This window comes from Bombina bombina, chromosome 5 (assembly GCF_027579735.1).
Source record: "Bombina bombina isolate aBomBom1 chromosome 5, aBomBom1.pri, whole genome shotgun sequence".
Classification (NCBI taxonomy): Eukaryota; Metazoa; Chordata; class Amphibia; order Anura; family Bombinatoridae; genus Bombina; species Bombina bombina.
Window position 1 is genome coordinate 628,842,571 of NC_069503.1, and position 17,981 is coordinate 628,860,551.

The 17,981-nt window shown below is 39.1% G+C and overlaps 1 protein-coding gene across 1 annotated transcript in view; it reads left to right on the forward strand.

The window, feature by feature from the left end:
• Positions 1 to 17,981, forward strand: part of NFX1 (nuclear transcription factor, X-box binding 1) — a 588,547-nt gene that overhangs the window by 420,308 nt on the left and 150,258 nt on the right. The window contains exon 11 of the mRNA XM_053714588.1: positions 7,545 to 7,575. Within this exon, the coding sequence (XP_053570563.1) occupies positions 7,545 to 7,575 (31 nt within the window). The remainder of the gene's footprint in view (positions 1 to 7,544; positions 7,576 to 17,981) is intronic.

Here is a 17,981-nt window from a genome sequence, read left to right on the forward strand (position 1 = left end):
TGAGCACCTACGTGTCTTATTAAAGGAGGTTTTAGCTACCTTGGACGACTCCGATATACCTATCGTTGTCAACCCTAAATAGTCTAGCAAATTGAATAGATACTTTGATGTCCCCTCATCTGGGGAGGTATTTCCAGTGCCAGACCGTGCCACAGAGATTATCACCCGGGAATGGGAGAAACCAGGAATTCCCTTCTCTCCCTCCCCTGTCTTTAGCAAGATGTTTCCGGTAGCTGACTCTTTTAAGGAGCCATGGCAATCGGTTCCTAAGGTGGAAGGGGCGATTTCCACTTTGGCTAAGAGAACTACTATTCCTATTGAAGATTGTTGTTCGTTTAAGGATCCTATGGATAAAAAGCTGGAGGCCTTTTTAAAGAAGATATATGTTCATCAGGGGTTACAATGGCAACCGGCAGTGTTCATTGCTACAGTAACCAGTGTGGCAGCTTATTGGTTTGACGCTTTGTTTGAGTCCTTGCAAGCTGAAACTCCCTTGGAGGAAATTCAGGATAGGATTAAGGCTCTTAAGTTAGCCAACTCCTTTATAACTGACGCTTCCTTGCAAGTTATTAAGTTGGGAGCTAAAATATCTGGTTTTGCTATTTTATTTTATGGCTTAAGTCTTGGTCTGCGGGCATTTCTTCTAAATCTAAGACCTTGTATGGGCCAGCCTTGGCTGAGATAATCTCCGATATCACAGGTAGTAAAGGATACTTTCTGTCTCAAGACAAAAAGAATAAATCAAAGGGACGTCAGAATAATTTTCGTTCCTTTCGTAACTTCAGAGGTAAGTCTTCCCCTGCATCTACCAAGCAGGAACAATCCAAGCCCTTTTGGAAGTCCAGTCAGTCTTGGAACAAGGGGAAGCAATCCAAGAAACCCACAGCTGATTCCAAGTCAGCATGAAGGGTTTTCCCCCGATCCGGGATCGGATCAAGTGGGGGGCAGACTTTCTCAGTTCACGCAAGCCTGGGAACGAGATGTTCCAGACCCGTGGGCAGTGGACATAGTTTCCCAGGGGTACAAGTTAGAGTTCAAGACCTTTCCCCCCATGGGCAGGTTTCACCTCTCAAGATTATCTGTAGACCAAACAAAAAGAGAGGCGTTCTTGAAATGTGTTCAAGACCTTTTCCTCTTGGGAGTGATAGTGCCTGTTCCAAGTCAAGAACAGGGTCTCGGGTTTAACTCAAACCTGTTTGTGGTTCCCAAAAAAGAGGGAACTTTCAGGCCCATTCTAGATCTAAAGTTACTAAACAAATTCCTTAGAGTGCCGTCCTTCAAGATGGAGACTATCTGCTCCATTTTGCCCCTAATACAAGAGGGTCAATTAATGACATCCATAGACCTGAAGGATGCGTACCTGCACGTTACCATTCACAGGGACTATCACAAATATCTGAGGTTTGCCTATCTAGACAAACCTTTCCAATTTGTAGTGCTGCCACTTGGCCTCGCCACAGCTCCCAGAATTTTCTGAAAGGTCCTGGGAGCTCTTTTGGTGGTAATTCGGTCTCAGGGAATTGCAGTGGCGCCTTATCTGGATGACATTCTAGTTTAGGTGCCATCCTTGCATCTAGCAGAATCTTACACCCAGATTTTGTTGGCATTCCTTCGTTCCCACGTTTGGAAGATCAATTTGGAAAAAAGTTCTCTTGTTCCGGCTACAAGAGTTACGACCTTAGGAACCATTATAGATTCTCTAGCGATGAAAACATTTCTGACGGAGGTCAGAAGACCCAAGATTCTGTCTGCTTGCCTGTCCTTACAATCGGCGGTCCGACCATCAGTGGCTCAATGCATGGAGATAATCGGGTTGATGGTGGCTTCCATGGACATAGTTCCATTTGCTCAATTTCATTTGAGACCTCTGCAGCTATGCATGCTCGCTCAGTGGAACGGGGATTATTCAGATCTATCTCAGAGAATAGTTCTGGATCAATCAACAAGGGACTCCCTATCGTGGTGGCTGTCGCAAGGACATCTGTCCCAGGAGACGTGCTTTTAGCAACCCTCTTGGGTAATTGTGACCACGGATGCCAGCCTGTTGGGTTGGGGAGCAGTCTGGGACTCGTTGAAGGCGCAGGGACTTTGGTCTCAGGAGGAATCTGCTCTCCCCATAAACATTTTGGAGTTGTGAGCAATCTTCAATGCCTTGATGTCTTGGCCTCAGCTGGCCCTAGCTCGGTCTATCAGGTACCAGACAGTCAACATAACCTCAGTGGCCTACATCAACCACCAAGGGGGATCTCTGAGTTCCTTAGCCATGAAGGAGGTGGCACGGATAATCTAGTGGGCTGAGGTTCACAATTGCTGTGTGTCTGCCATCCACATTTGATGTGGCATAAGAATGAGTGTGTAACTTTAACTAATTTTGCTAAGGGTGAAAATGATGTGTTAAATTCCTTAAAAAAGAATAAAAACATCATTTTTAAGGGGGCAGATAAGGGCGGGGCTATGGTTCTGCTAGACAAAAAATACTATGTCAATGAAGCCCTTTCCCAGTTAAGTGATTTAGATACTTATAAGCCACTACAGGGGAATCCTCTAGTTAACATACAAAAGGAGGTGACCGCTATTGTACAAAGGGCATTAAACCAGGGGATTATAGACAAAAAGTTGTCTGAGTATCTATGTGTGAATAATCCAAGGACACCAGTGTTTTATACAGTCCCCAAAGTCCATAAGGACAAACAGAGACCCCCTGGGAGACCCATAGTCTCCTCGGTGGAATCAGTGTTTACCAACACCTCTAAGTTCCTTGACAACATTTTACAGCCGGAGGTTATGGGGATGTCCAGTTACATTAAAGATACTAATAGCTTCCTGAGTAAGGCAAGAAACTTAGAGTTCCCTAGTGAAAAATTCCTCCTGTTCACCATGGATGTACGAAGTTTGTATACGTCAATCAAACACGAAACTGGTATATCAATAATAAGAAAAACATTGATGGTGAACAGGAGGTATAATCAAGGACAAGTGAAATTTGTAGAGGATTTATTGAGTATTATTCTTTATTGGAACTACTTCATTTTTCAGGATAACTGGTATGTCCAGGTAAAGGGCACTGCAATGGGCTCCAAGGTTGCCCCATCATACGCCAACCTCTTCATGTGTGAATTTGAGGAGAGTATCGTCTATAAGAATGATTTATTCAAACAATTTGGAGCCGTATGGTGGAGGTATATAGACGATATCTTTGGCATATGGTGGGGCAGCGTGGAGTCCCTTGTACAATTTGTAAGTGAGCTCAACTCTGAAGTGAGGGATCTTTCCTTCACATTAAATTTTAGTGAAGAGAGCATACCTTTCCTGGACAAACTGGTTCTCAAAAAAGGTTATTCCCTTGAATTTGATTTATATAGAAAGGAGACTGACAAGAATAGCATATTGAAGTTTAACAGTTTTCATCCCAGACCACTAGTGAACTCACTCCCTAGGAGTCAGCTGTTAAGAGTGAATAGGATTGTAGATAATGAGGAGACCCGCAAGGTGAGGTCCAGAGAGATGTCTAAAAAGTTTAGTGACAGAGGATATCCAAAAAAACGGTTGGAACACACTATAGAGACTTTAGGTGACATTAGGGATAAAAATCAAAAGGATAATAGACTAGTGTTTGTCAGTCAGTATAGCCCATTACGTAATAAGATATCAAGTCTGATACGTAAAAATTGGCATATACTCAAAGAATGCAACACCAATATTGCACAATTACAGGAACCACCTTTAATGGCACATAAAAGAGTCAAAAGTTTAAGAGACCACCTTGTCCATACAGACTTAGGTATTAATATACAGAATAGACAACAGCATTTAAGTAAAAAGAACATGGGTACTTTCCCTTGCCTAAGTTGCATGAGTTGTCATGCAATAATAAAAGGAGCATTCTTCCATCATCCACATAGTGGGAAAAAGTTTCCCATTAAGGGATTTTATACATGTGAAACTACCCATGTCGTGTATCTCATTAAATGTCCTTGTTCCTTTATCTACATAGGTGAGAGACCGCATATGTCAGCATAGGTCCAACATCAGGTGTCAAAATAAAGAGGCGCCCTTGTCCAAACATTTTTTGGAGAAAGGGCATAACATAAGCCAACTTAGGTGGCAGGTCATTGACCACATCCCCCCTAACAGAAGAGGTATCGATAGGGAACGTGTATTGAAACAAAGAGAGATGTGGTGGGTCCATAAATTAGACAGTATGACACCAAAAGGCCTCAATAGGGACTTCGATTTAAGCTGTTTTTTCTCTTGTAATGTGCTCCTTGTGAGTTTATCCAAATTATCCATAATTCCTAAACTTAATTCTAGCTATAAATTGTTTTTAAGGATTTATATGAAATTTTAAAGAATATTTGTTTCAATGAATTGATAAAATTATATGCTTTGTAATCAATTTTTAGATACTTTGTATTTAGCAATTCTAGTGCATGTATAACATTGGCCAGTAGAGGGAGCTCTTCTCATAGTCAGAAGGGAGAAGGCGCCAAATTTTGGGTATTTAAAGATGTAAAAGGCCTATGTACTAATACCAAGCATGAATATGGGGCTGTGATCCCTGAAACGTCGCTGTCTGTGTAAAATAAAGTGATTATATGTGCTGGAGACCCTGCTTTCTTTTGGTATTACTGTCTCAGGGCTTGGCAGCGCTCTGAAGTCTACCGTGCACTCACCTCTTATGTGTGCTGTTCCCAAAGTTTCTTAAAGTATCCACATTCCAGGAGTGGACAATTGGGAAGCGGACTTCCTGAGCAGACAGACTTTCCATCCTGTGGAGTGGGAACTCCATCCGGAAGTATTCTGCAGGTTAACATCCAAATGGGGATTACCGGAACTGGATCTGATGGCGTCTCGTCAGAACACCAAGCTCCCAAAGTACGGCTCGAGGTTGAGAGACCCTTAAGCTTTTCTGATAGATGCTCTGGCAGTTCCTTGGAACTTCAGGTTGGCATATATATTTCCTCCGTTTACTCTCCATCGAGTCATCGCTCGGATCAAGCAGGAGAGATCATCAGTGATTCTTATAGCTCCTGCGTGGCCTCGCAGGATCTGGTATGCGGATCTAGTAGAAATGTAATCTTTACCTCCATGGAGACCTTCTTCTTCAGGGGCGCTTTCGTCATCCAAACCTAGTTTCTCTGAAGCTGACTTCTTGGAGATTGAACCCTTGATTTTAGCTAAACCTGGATTTTCTGAGTCGGTCATTGAGACCATGATTCAGGCTCGTAAGCCTGTCACTTGAAAGATTTACCATAAGATATGGCATAAATATCTTTTTTGGTGTGAGTCTAAGGGATATTCTCGGAGTAAGGTTAGGTTCCCAAGGATCTTGTCTTTTCTCCAGGAAGGCCTTGAGAAGGGGTCATCTGTCAGTACCCTTAAAGGTCAGATTTCTGCTTTATCTATTCTGTTACTCAAGCGTCTGGCGGACGTTCCTGAGTGTCCAATCCTTTTGTCAGCCCCTGGTCAGAATCAGGCCTGTGTTTAAATCAGTTGCTCCACCTTGGAGCCTTAATTTGATTCTTAAAGTTTTACATCAGGCTCCGTTTGAGCCTATGCATTCCATAGATATTAAGTTATCATCTTGAAAAGTTTTGTTTCTTTTTGCAATTTCTTCTGCTCGGAGGGTTTCTGAACTCTCCGCTTTGCAGTGTGATTATCCTTATCTCATATTTCATGCAGATAAGGCAGATCTCTGTACCAAGTTTGGTTTTCTTCCTAAGGTTGTTTTGGACAGAAATATTAATCAGGAAGTGTAGTTCCTTCTCTCTGTCCTAATCCTCCTTTTCAATTAGAATGTTTGTTGCACAACTTAGACGTTGTGCAGGCTCTTAAATTCTATCTGCAGGCTACGAAGAACGTTCGTCAGTTTTCTGCCCTTTTTGTTTGCTTTTCTGGTAAACATAAAGGCCAGAAAGCTACAGACACTTCTCTTTCTCTCTGGACAGCAGCCTCCTGAGAGAATTACTGCTCATTCCACTAGGGCGGTCTTCTTCTTGGGACTTCAAGAATGAGGCCTCTGTTGAACAGATTTGTAAGGCTGTGACTTGGTCTTCTTTGCACACTTTTTCCAAATTCTATAAATTTGATACTTTTGCCTCCGCTGAGGCTTCTTTTGGGAGAAAGGTTCTGTGAACTGTGGTGCCTTCTGTTTAGGTTACCTATCTTGCCCTCCTGTATCATCTGTGTCCTCCAACTTGGGTATTGATTCCCAACAGTAATTGAGGATCCGTGGACTCACCGTGTCTTAAGAAAGAAAACAAAATTTATTCTTACCTGATAAATTTATTTATTTCTTGACACAGTGAGTCCATGGCCTTCCCTGTTTTTCAGACAGTTTTTTTTTTATATAAACCTCAGGCACCTCTGCACCTTGTGTTATTTCCTTTCTTTCCTTTTCCTTCGGTCGAATGACTGGGGGGTTGTGGGGAAGGGAAGTGATACTTAACAGCTTTGCTGTGGTGCTCTTTGCCTCTTCCTGCTGTCAAAGAGTGATATTCCCAACAGTAATTTATGATCCGTGGACCGTGTCAAGAAATAAATACATTTATCAGGTAAGCATAATTTTTTTTTCTTTCAAGGGCTACTTGCAAGTTTCTCCCCTGCTTTCCTCAAACATAGAATGTAAGGTTTATGGTACATTTTGTGTTATAAAATTACAGTCAATGATGTGTATATAAATATCTATTTCTTAGAAAATCTTATAAGCCCATAGAGCTTTATATAATTGTATTCTAAGTCATTTTGTTATGCATTTGTTGATTATGCAATTCTTCTGTATTCTAGTTGTTGTTTAAACCAAATAAATTCACTTAGGCTCAAATAGCTCTTTCTTGAACAAAATAAAATTAGACTATTGTGTTTTGATACGGGAACAAATTTTTAGGCAAACGGAACAACAAGCTTAAAAAAAATCCTTCATTACAATAAACATCTGCTAAAAAACATTATGAAGAAATAATACAAAAACACATGGAGGACACACTAAAAATGAGCATCAAATGCGTTTCGCTAGTATTGCTTTCTCAATGTTGGACATTGTAACCTTTATTACGTTTCTTCAAAGGGGTTCGTATTAAAGAAGGGTAAAATCTATAGTTAAAATCTACCTCCTATTTTATATGTAAAGTACAAGTATAAAATGATTGTGATGGAAATACATTTAAACAAGTGAATTCAAGTATGCTGTGTTGACTTTCTCCAAATAATAGTTACAATCATTGTGTTTGTTAAAGTGATTGTAAACGTTAATGAATTGTTAAAAATAATCTTAAAAACAGGGGCAATTTTAATCCATTAAAGTTTGCAAAGATGCTTAGTTTTTAAAATCAAACCATTGGGTTATGGTAAACATAACGCCGATCATCTGCCCGCATCTCCTGCTTTCTTTAGCCCAACGAATCGGGCTTCCTCAAATCGTTGCATGCCCTCTTTGGCGTCCAGCTCGTGGGGCACGCAACATTTGTAGAAAGCTGGAGTCGTAACACATGTTTTAGAGTGTTTTGTGTCTGTTAAAACCCCTGATATTTTTTTTTCTTTCATAGGAAGTTTCCTGTGCACTGATTCAGAATGAAGGTAAGCATTGCTAGAAGAGTGCATGTTTTACACAGAACCCATGACCAATGTGACACAAGCTGGTAGTTATAATAGTAAAATCCCAAGTAAACAAGCCTGCTGGCAAGTAGTTTGTCTCTTAATAGTACCTGTTGACCTTGTAAAAAATAAGCATGAATATCTTTATTTTAAATTCAAGGGACACACAAAAAAAATTGTTATTAATCAGAAAGAGCATAGATTTTTTTTTTTTTAAATTGTTTATTTATATCCAGCAGAGGATACATCAAAGCTCAATAACATATTTTTGCGCCTCACAGGGCCATTAATACATAATGATAATCAGACATTAATTACATGATAATAGTCAAACATAAGATAACAATCAAAGAGTATTAAAAAAGAAATGTCTTTAGACAATGTGATTATATGAATATACACAATAAGTCATCCAAAAATAAAAAACTGCACATTCTGCTGGGTTTTTATATTTTATACACTTCCCTATACTGGTTCTCAGTATTCTAATTATATTGGTAAACTGTTACCTGTAAAAAAAGAAAAGAAAAAAAAAAAAAAAAACAAAGAATAAAAAAGGGTTTTAGAAAGAGGAAAAATAAGAGAATAAATAGCAGTTAAATTCACCAGATACCTAACAATACTAGTTCAGTATTTCTAAATGGGTATATTATATACTCAATTTCCGTAGGAAGGAAAGTTTTTATAAAAATAGACCACTTTACAAAAAACTTCTTTACATCTGTCTCACTCTGTAAGTCAGTGTCCACTTGTTCAATCATGCATTGTTTTTTTAAGCAATTTTTAATTTCTTTAACACTCGGAATTGCTCGATTCTTCCATTTCTTTAAGATTAAGTATCTTCCTGCTAATATTATTAAGTTAACCATTTTCCTATTATTAAGGGGTAATTCCCCTTCGTGAGCTAATAATATCACCATTAACGGTGAAAAAGACATAGGGGGGAGACCCAACGTTTTATCCATCCAGTATTGAACCTTCAACCAGAAGTTTTTTGTTTTTGGACAATCCCAGAACATATGTATTAAATTAGCCTGAGGCAGAGAGCATTTTGGGCATACATTAAATCTAGGATTCAAACACTGTGCTCCTTTTTTCGGTGTAAAATATGACATGTGAAGGAGCTTAACCTGCCCCTCTCTCCATGTTGCCGAAAGAGTTGTCCTAGCAACTACTTGGACTGACTCAGTAATTACCTTGGTGTCAAGAGTTTCTATTCTTAGCATCTCAGCCCATTTTTCACTAATTTTTTCAATAACTTCTGTACCTTTAATGGAAACCAAATTCTGGTATATATAAGAAATTGAAATGAATCCATTTCTAACTAAAAGAAGCCAGTTTTCTATCTTTCCCAGAGACCAGTCCCATCCATATTTGGATGTAAGACTGGCAGCATAATGCCTTGCCTGTAAATATGCAAAAAAAAAATTTTTTTGGAATATTAAATTCTTCCTTTAGGGAGTTGAAAGTTCTAGTACCCTTCGTCTCGAAGTCTAATACTTGATGTACATATATAAGCCCTTGAGTCTTCCATTGCGAGAAAATAGCTGATTGCATACCTGCTTCAAACTGCGGATTATTTAACAATGGATTATTTTTTGATACTCGATGTTCTATAGATAACATCTTACAGACCTTTTTCCACATAAAGATTGGATTGCGTATTGATCTAATTTTTTTTATTATTAAAGGAAGCACGTTTTCATTACAGTGTACTAAGGCCCTTAAGTCAGCTGGATATGATACATTAGAATCCAGCTCTATATTTGTGATATAGTTATTACTTGTTAACCAATCTGCTATGATACGTGCTAAAAACAGCTGATTATACATACGTAGATCTGGGAGAGAGAGACCTCCGAGTTTCGTAGGTAGAGCTAATTTAACTAAGGAAATTCTGGGCTTTTTATTCTGCCATATAAATAATCGTAAGGCTAAGTTGAAAGAAAGAACATCCTTAGATTTGAGGATAGTTGGAGTATTTTGAAGTACATATAATATTTTTGGTAAGAGAGTCATTTTATACAAGGCTATGCGACCTGATAAAGAGAGGGGGAGCATCTGCCAGTTTTTGAATGCCTCTTTTACTTTTTTGAGGACCAAGAGGATATTCAGATTATACCAGTTCTCAGGATTATCCGATATCCATATTCCCAAATATTTAACTGCATCTTTAACTATACTAAAAGGAATTTCCAGAGTAGAGTGTTTTGTTTGTTTAATCCACAATAACTCTGACTTTATGGTGTTCACTCTATAGCCTGAAAATGAGCCAAATTGATAGATTATTTTGAGCAATTTAGGTATGTTTTTGGCAGTATTTGAAATATATATCAGAACATCATCCGCATAAAGCGCCATTCGCATCTCCTTCTTATTAATCCTAATACCTTCTAATTGTTGCCGAATTGCATTAGCCAATGGTTCTATAGCTAGATCAAATAAGAGTGGGGAAAGAGGACACCCCTGCCTTGTTCCTCTACCTAGTTTTATGTCATGGGATAAATCTCCATTCACTATGATTCTGGTTGAGGCATTTTTGTATAAATTATCAAAGAAACGAAGAAAATTGCCCCCCAGACCAAACTTCTTTAAGGTAAAAGATAAGTGATCATAATGTACCGAATCAAATGCTTTCTCAGCATCGATGAAGATAATTGCCTTGTCAGGGGCATCCTCTTCCCTCCCATCCCCTAAATCTCCCATTACTTTAAAATACTCTATAGTAAGGAATACTTCCCTGATTTTAGCGGATGAATTACGCTTCTGTAGAAACCCAGCTTGGTCTGTGTGAATGATATTAGGAAGAAGGGATTGAAGCCTTCCTGCCAGTATCGTCATTAGTATCTTGTAATCTGTGTTTAGTAGTGCAATAGGTCGGTACGATTCTTTCCTCTTTGGATCTTTTCCAGATTTTAAAATGAGAACTGTATTTGAGGCGAGAAAGTCAGATGATGGAGTCAGGCCTTTGATATATATTTCGTTATATAAAGAGGTTAAATAACTTGTTATTTCAGGAGCCATTATTTTATATATTTCATTAGGGAGGGCATCTGGCCCGGAAGCTTTGTTTAAAGCTAGATTTTGAATAGTCAATAGAGTTTCTTGTTCAGAAATGGGAGAATATAATTTATCTAGATCATCAGGGGTAAGACCGGGTGAGTTTATGTTCTTCCAGAATTCCTCACGTTCTATAAAATTTGAGTTTTAGCAGTATACAGAGTTCTATAGTATTCTTCAAATACTCCAATCAATTCAGTTGGTGTTTTTAAGACACTTTTCCTCTGTTATAATCGTATCTATTATAGGGGATGCTTTATCCCGTCTAACCAGATTTGCCAAAAGTTTCCCTGTTTTATTCCCATAATGATATAATTTAGCCTGAAGTCTTAATTCCCTTTGTGTTGTTTTGTACAGTAAAAAGGAGTCCCTGTCCGCTAGTGCTGATATGTACTTAGACCAGCTCTCTGTAGTTTTCATATATAAGTGTCGATTATAGGCGTTCGTTACTGCCTTCAGAAGCTCCCCCTCTCTTAGCTTCAGCTTCTTAGTACTGGCTATACTATAGGCCAGTATTTCCCCTCTTAAAACTGCCTTGGCTGTTTCCCAGAACAAGGACGGTCTGTTTTTGTGTTCATGATTTAGTTGGGCGAATTCACGGAACTTGGAATTCACCCAGTTTTTTAATTTATTGTTAGAAGCCAGATAACGCGGAAACTGAAAAGATCTGATCCCTTTCTTAAGGTTATCAAGTTGAATAACTAGATAAATAGGAGCATGGTCTGATATTGTAATTGGTGAGATCTCGGCTTTTATCTGGGATTTACAGATTCTTTCGTCCACCAAAAAAAGATCTATCCTCGATAATGTTTTATGTGCTCGGGAGTAACACGTGTACTCTTTAACATCTGTATTCTGGAGTCTCCAGATATCACAAACTTTCAGGTTTTTATTTAGTTTGAGGAATAGTTTAGTTTCTAGGTTATTTCTCTTTGTTTTTTTTTTAAGTAGATTCCTGTCTAAGCCTATCTATAGGAAATATAGGTGCCATATTAAAATCCCCACAGAGGATCAAATACCCCTCTGCCCATACCATAAGTTTGTTCTGTAATTTTTCCCAGAAATGAAGATTGAAAACATTAGGAGCGTAGACATTACAGAGTGTGTACAGAAATATTTAAGATTTTTAATTTTAACAATAATATATCTACCCTCTTCATCTGTTTCTACTTGTATAACTTCATATGGGATTTTCTTACCTAGCAGGATTGCTACCCCCCGCTTTTCCTTTTAGATGTAGAAGAAAAAATAACTTCCTTAACCCAAGAGGTCTTGAGCTTGCGAACTTCTTCTGGTTTTAAGTGAGTTTCCTGTAAAAAAGGCCAGATCAGTATTGTTTTTTTTTTTAAATAAGAGAGGATTGTCTTACGTTTGATAGGGGAAGTAAGACCTCCTATATTCCAAGATGTCATTTTAAGCTTATTTTTTATACTCATCTAGCAAATACTTAGAAAGAGAAAAAGAGAGAACAAGAGAGAGGAAAAGAAAAAAGAAAAAAAAAAAAAAGGGTCCCACATAACAGGTATAGCAAAATTTTAATATCCCTAATATCCCAACCAAACCAACCCCTCAGAGGAAGTACTTTCCCACTCCCTCTGTGACCTTTAAACTCAATTTCTTCCATTTTAATAATGCAAAGAAGGAATCAAGAGCAACGAGCCAGCTTTAGTCTCAGTTAACTATATCTCTACTCTGTTCTGCTGCTGTAGAATATGTTTCCTTATAGAATCTTTCGGCATCCTGAGCTGAGTCAAACATATAACTATGACCTTCTAATACTATTGTTAGTTTTGCCGGGTAAAGTAAGATAGCAGTTGCACCTTGCTTAATAAATTTTGTACAATGTGGAGCGAGTTCCCTTCTTTTTGTAGCTGTTTCAGATGAATAGTCCTGAAACAGTAAGATTTTTGTGCCTTCTAAAAAGATAGGTTGATGTTTGCGGTATGCCTGAAGTAGTGTCACTTTGTGTTGAAAATTTAAGATTTTTGCAATGATTGGTCTGGGTCTTGTGTTTACTTTACTTTGAATAGGTGAGCCTATTCTATGAGCCCTCTCAATTATTATCTGAGGATGGGATTCTGGAATCTGGAGTAGCCGAGGTAGAGTAATTGAGGAGTAGTTTTTCCTAGATCTTCATATTGTTTGCTTTCTGGAACCCCTATAACCCTTAGATTATTTCGTCTTGACCTATCCTCTAAGTCTTCGATCTTATTTTGCATTTTCGTTATTGTATTATTTGATAATTCAAGAGCAGATTTATAGAATGAGGTCTTATCCTCTAATTCCGAAATCCTTTGTTCGGCCTCAGAGATTCTATGCGCAAACTGTTTAATTTCAGTAGACAAAGCAGCAATATCCTGTTTTATTTCTACCTTGAGAAAATCAAATTTAGGAAGTTAATGCGATCAGTATATTATTTACCAGTGTTTGCATATCTAGAGATTCATTATATGTGAGGGGTTTAACCCCTGCTATTTGTGTCTCTGTCAGAGGTTCAGGTGTAGTTTTATTTTTTTTGTCTCTTCTCCCCGCCATGGCTGATGGAGAGGTTTTTGAGTGACCATGCAAAAATTTATCCATAAATATTACGTTATCCCAAGGAAAGAAACCACGTGCAATCGTGAATATATATAAAAAAATAAAATAAAAAAAAGGGAGGGGATTGTGAAGTGCTCTTGTGAGGTATAGTGAGGGGAAGGGGGAAAAAGAGAAAGGAAAAAAAAAAAAAAGGGGAAGATGGGTGAGATCCACCCAAGTGCTATTTATGTATACAGACGTGTTTTTAAAGTGACTAGTGTGCGATCTTATATTTGTGATATATTCTCTTTTTCAGCCGTGTGAGGAGACAATATTTAGGATTAAGTTTACCTGAAGTCTCTGGTTTAATATTGATTACTATTATAGTTTTTGTTTAATGAAATAGCAGTTTTGCTTTTAGCTTCCCCTAATCCTGCAGCCTCTGCTTTCAGGACTAGTTTTTAGATCTCAGAAGGAGAAATAGGTATTTGTGCAATGGCTTACTAGCAGTTGTTTTAAAGGTCCCAGGTTTGCACAAGTGATATCAGTGCCTAGCCCTAGAATTGTGTGTATACAATTTACATATCACTAAGGATTTAAAGTTTAACAGCTAGATGTGTAGCAGTGAGTTAATTATTTAAGGGCTCCTTATAATTTGTACCGGCCTCCAAATAAATTGCCACTCTCTGTGCCTTTTTTTCAAAAAGTATCAATATGACACTTTCTATCCCTTAGTCAGTGTATTTTAGAACAGCATATTTTTCTCTCACCTCCTTTATCTCTTTTTCAGTTCTGTGTTACTCAGAGTATCATTACCCAGCTCATGTCATGTGCAAAATTCCTTTCTATATATGCAGAAAATAAGAAAACTAGTACCATATCAGTGCCTGACACTAAGATTGTATGTGTATGTTTTCTTTTACATATCAGTAAAGAAAAAGAATTTAAAGCTTAACAGCAAAATATATAGCAGTGAGTTAATTATTTAAGGGCTTCTTATGATTTGTATCTGCCTCCAAATAATTTGCCACTCTCTGTGCCTTTTTCAAAAAGTAACAATGTGACACATTCTATCCTTTTGTCAGTGTTTTTAATATAACTTAACTATTTCCCTCTCCACCTTTATCTCTTTTTCAGTTCTATACCTGCCTATACTCACTTAAGGTTGGCACCTTTATTAATATAATAAAAGGGTATTGAACCATATATTTTCAACAGGTATTCTTAATATGTTTAATTTTTACTCAAAGTGTCATTACCCAGCTCATGTCATGTGCAAAACTAATTCCTTTCTATGAGTACAAAGGTTAGAAAACTAATACCTCTACAGCCCAGATCAGAAGCCATAGGTGACCAGGAGCTGCCTACTATTTAATTCAATTTCCATTCAGTATAATTTGTACTTAACTCAGTACTTCTGCAATCAACCCTTTAGACCATTTATGGCCTGAGACATGTAGTAAGGAGGTTTTTTTTAGTAAAAAAAACTAAATGCAGGGGTAGAGAGAAGAGTGCATACAATCACAATTTTCCTTCTCTTTTCCTTCCTTTTTTCACCCTTCCCCTTCCCTCCTTCCCTTCCCCTTCTTTTATCAGTCAAACATTTACATTTTTTTTTTTTTTTTATAGCAGCTAACACAAAGAAAAAGAAAAAAAGAGAGCCACTTAATGTCCTTAAGAGAGCGTATGTTTATATTTAGTTCAGCATATTTTCGTTAGCTCTCATTCCCTTCTCCAGACATTCCTCTTGGAGTAACTTTTACCTCTTTAACAGTTATTTATTGTGAGGAGAAGAAAAAAGAAGAGATCAGAAGGCCCTTCTGCCCCCGGCCAGATATTTTTCTTTTTGTTCTTTTTCTTTAAAAAACTTTTCTGCTTTCTAGCGAAGCTATAGCCCCTGTTTAGTCCTTGTACCTTTTATGTGTGTGCTTGCCCGCTGCTTCCCCTGTGCGTTTTTAAAGCCTAATATGTTTCGAGCTTTGATGTGTGCTGAGTCTGACAAGACAGACAAACTTACCTCCCCTCGCACGCTGCTTCCCTTGCCGTCCGCGGATCAAGAGGCGGTTATGCTGAGCCTAATTATACTCCTCTCGGGCCCCTTCCCGGGATATCTGGCAGTCTCTCCTCCTCTCACGCAGCACCGGTGGGAGAGGAGAGAGAGTTAGCACCCCAGCCTTTAGAACTTTGTGCAGAGATCTTCCGCAAATTTCTTCACCCTTTCACCTTTAGGGTATCAGCTCCTACCCCTCTCTCGCAGCACCGGTGGGAGAGGGGAGGGTCCAACAGCGGAATGCAGAGGCTGGGCTTACGATGCTAACACCACCGGGGTGCCGATGTCAGGCCGGAATCACAATCCTAGGGGGGAAGAGAGCCCAGGTGATTTGGAAAGTGAGGATCGAGGAGAGTCAGACAGGCTTCCTCTATGCTGAGGTGTTCTCTTCCATGGGCCGCTTATCTTACCGACTCCTGTCCAGTGATTCGTTCAGTCCTGTCAAGGTAGGCATAGGGGACAAGTCGTCAAGCGTGCGGGGAGAGGGATCCGGTCCACAGATAGGAAAAGGAACAAAACTTCTCAGGGGCAAGCACGATTACAAGTGGCCGCTCAGCTCCCCGCCAGCAGCCGTGTCCTGAGGTGCACACAGGAGAGTCCAGAATTAAAGAAAGGGTACACTTGTCTTTGCTGGAACAGAGCAAAGGAATCCTTCTGCTTGTCAGGTGTGTTATGGAGAGTTTTTACTTTTCTCTTTGCTAGCAGGTTATTTCTCCTTTCTTTGTTCCGTGTAACTAGTTAGGAACAGGGGTTTTCCATTCAATATGAATATTTATTCAGAAGACATTTTAAATATTAACAACATTAGTCTTAGAGGGTTTTCCTTCCCTTTGGCTAGTTTTAATTTGCAATACAGCGAGGTGTAGCAACGCTGTTCAGGTTCCAGAGGCGTTGTCTCAAGCTAACCAATTAGCTACCCCTCTAATTGGGGTGAGGCGCGAGAGAAACCGCCAGCAGCTGTAGGACTGGAGCAGTGAGCAGAGCAGCTAGCACCTTGCTCCTCCTCCACCGGAACCAGAGCATAGATTTTTAAACAACTTTACAATTGACTTCTATTATCATATTTACTTAATTCTTTTGGTATCCTTTGTTGAAGGAGCAGCAATGCACTACTGGGAGCTTGCTAAATACATCAGTAAGCCAATGACAAGAGTCAGAAATGTGCAGCTACCAATCAGCAGCTAGCTCACAGCTCCTGGGTCTACTTAGATATGGTTAGTGAACAAAGACAGAGTGCAGCCATAAACGCATATGGAAGGCTTTGTTTAACCATATCACACTAGTATCCTGATTCTGAATTGTTTTTAGAGGGTGCTTTGTTTTAACTTTTTTTTTTGGGGGGGGGGGCGGGAATTATGACGAGGATTTGCCATTTTACTCCAGGGATGCAGGACCTTTGCAGACAATTATATGTGAAGGATATTCAAAAAAATCTATATTTCTATCACACTTTCAGGGTAATGTATTCTGGTTAAAGTTGGGTATACTGTCTCACTCATGCAATCTTCAACAAGGTGAAATGTACTTATCCTGTCTTTCTGGATCAGTTGTCTTTTTTCATGTGTTGGGATATTCCCCTTCCTGAGGCAAAAGACACACCAGTAGAACAGAGGTTTAAATCCCTTCCCTCCCACTTCCCATGATCCTCTGTTATTTATTTTTTTTGCATTCTTGATGAGGAGTTAGGTGAATGTGAAGTACATGATATACTTATCGTTTGAAAGGGGATCTCTAACCAATCTGAAGTCCTTCTCGCAGTAACCTGTAGTTAAGAGAGGCAGACAAGGAGTTATCAGCCAGGCAGTGAAAGGTCTTTTCTTAGTGATAAATGTTGCAGGCCTCCCTGTGGACTTGTCCACCAATCTCTCTATTTATTGAAGTCCCTTACTGAAGAACCTTTTGGGAGACGTTCCAGAGCGCCCCTACTCATTTTGTGGTGTTCCTTGTCCACCAATACCGTGGCCTACAGTGAGCTCCTCCTTGTGGACCCACAACCATCCCAAGGGGAAATGTGGACTTGTCCACCGAGCCCCTGGGTTAAGATGCTGTTACTGATTTAGATCTTAGCATTCTGCTTGAACTGCCTAGGACGGGCTAGTCTAATAGAGGCTGTAGCTGAGGTAAGCACAGTGGATGGAGGCGTTGAGAGGGAAGTACCTGCACCTTCATAGCCCACCTTCTATTTGTATTTACATGTTCACATGCTTCACATAGTCTGGGGATATATATTTATATAATAAGCCAAATGTTGCCTGTGCTCAAAACAAGCATATCTCCTTTTGTAAGAATTGCCAAACATTTTTTTTTTTTAAACCGAAGTACCAGTCTTTCAAGAAGGTCCAAAAGTAAGCCTAAGGATGCCGGATGTTCCAGCCATTCTTGTGCAGACTTTATCACAAAGATGCAAGTTGAGGCTTTTTCAAGGAGCGTGGCTCTTAGAACCTTGGATAAAATATATTTTTGGCTTCCAGGCTATCCTGCCTGAGCCTTCTGAACTGTGTTTGCACAGTCTTCTGTATGTTGGAGCATTCCTGTTGCTATCCAGGAACAGTGTCTGGGCTTTTACCCCAATCTCATTATTCTAGAGCAGGAAGGAACATTCAAGCCATTTCATGACATGTAAGAGTATATGAAGGCCATAATATTACGTGGTTCTTGTTTTAGAAACAGGTCAATTATAGGCCTGAAAGAAAAGTCCTAAATAAAACTGTAGAAGTGCTTTTGTGTAAAAATGTGCTTCATCCCACACTTACTAGAAGGA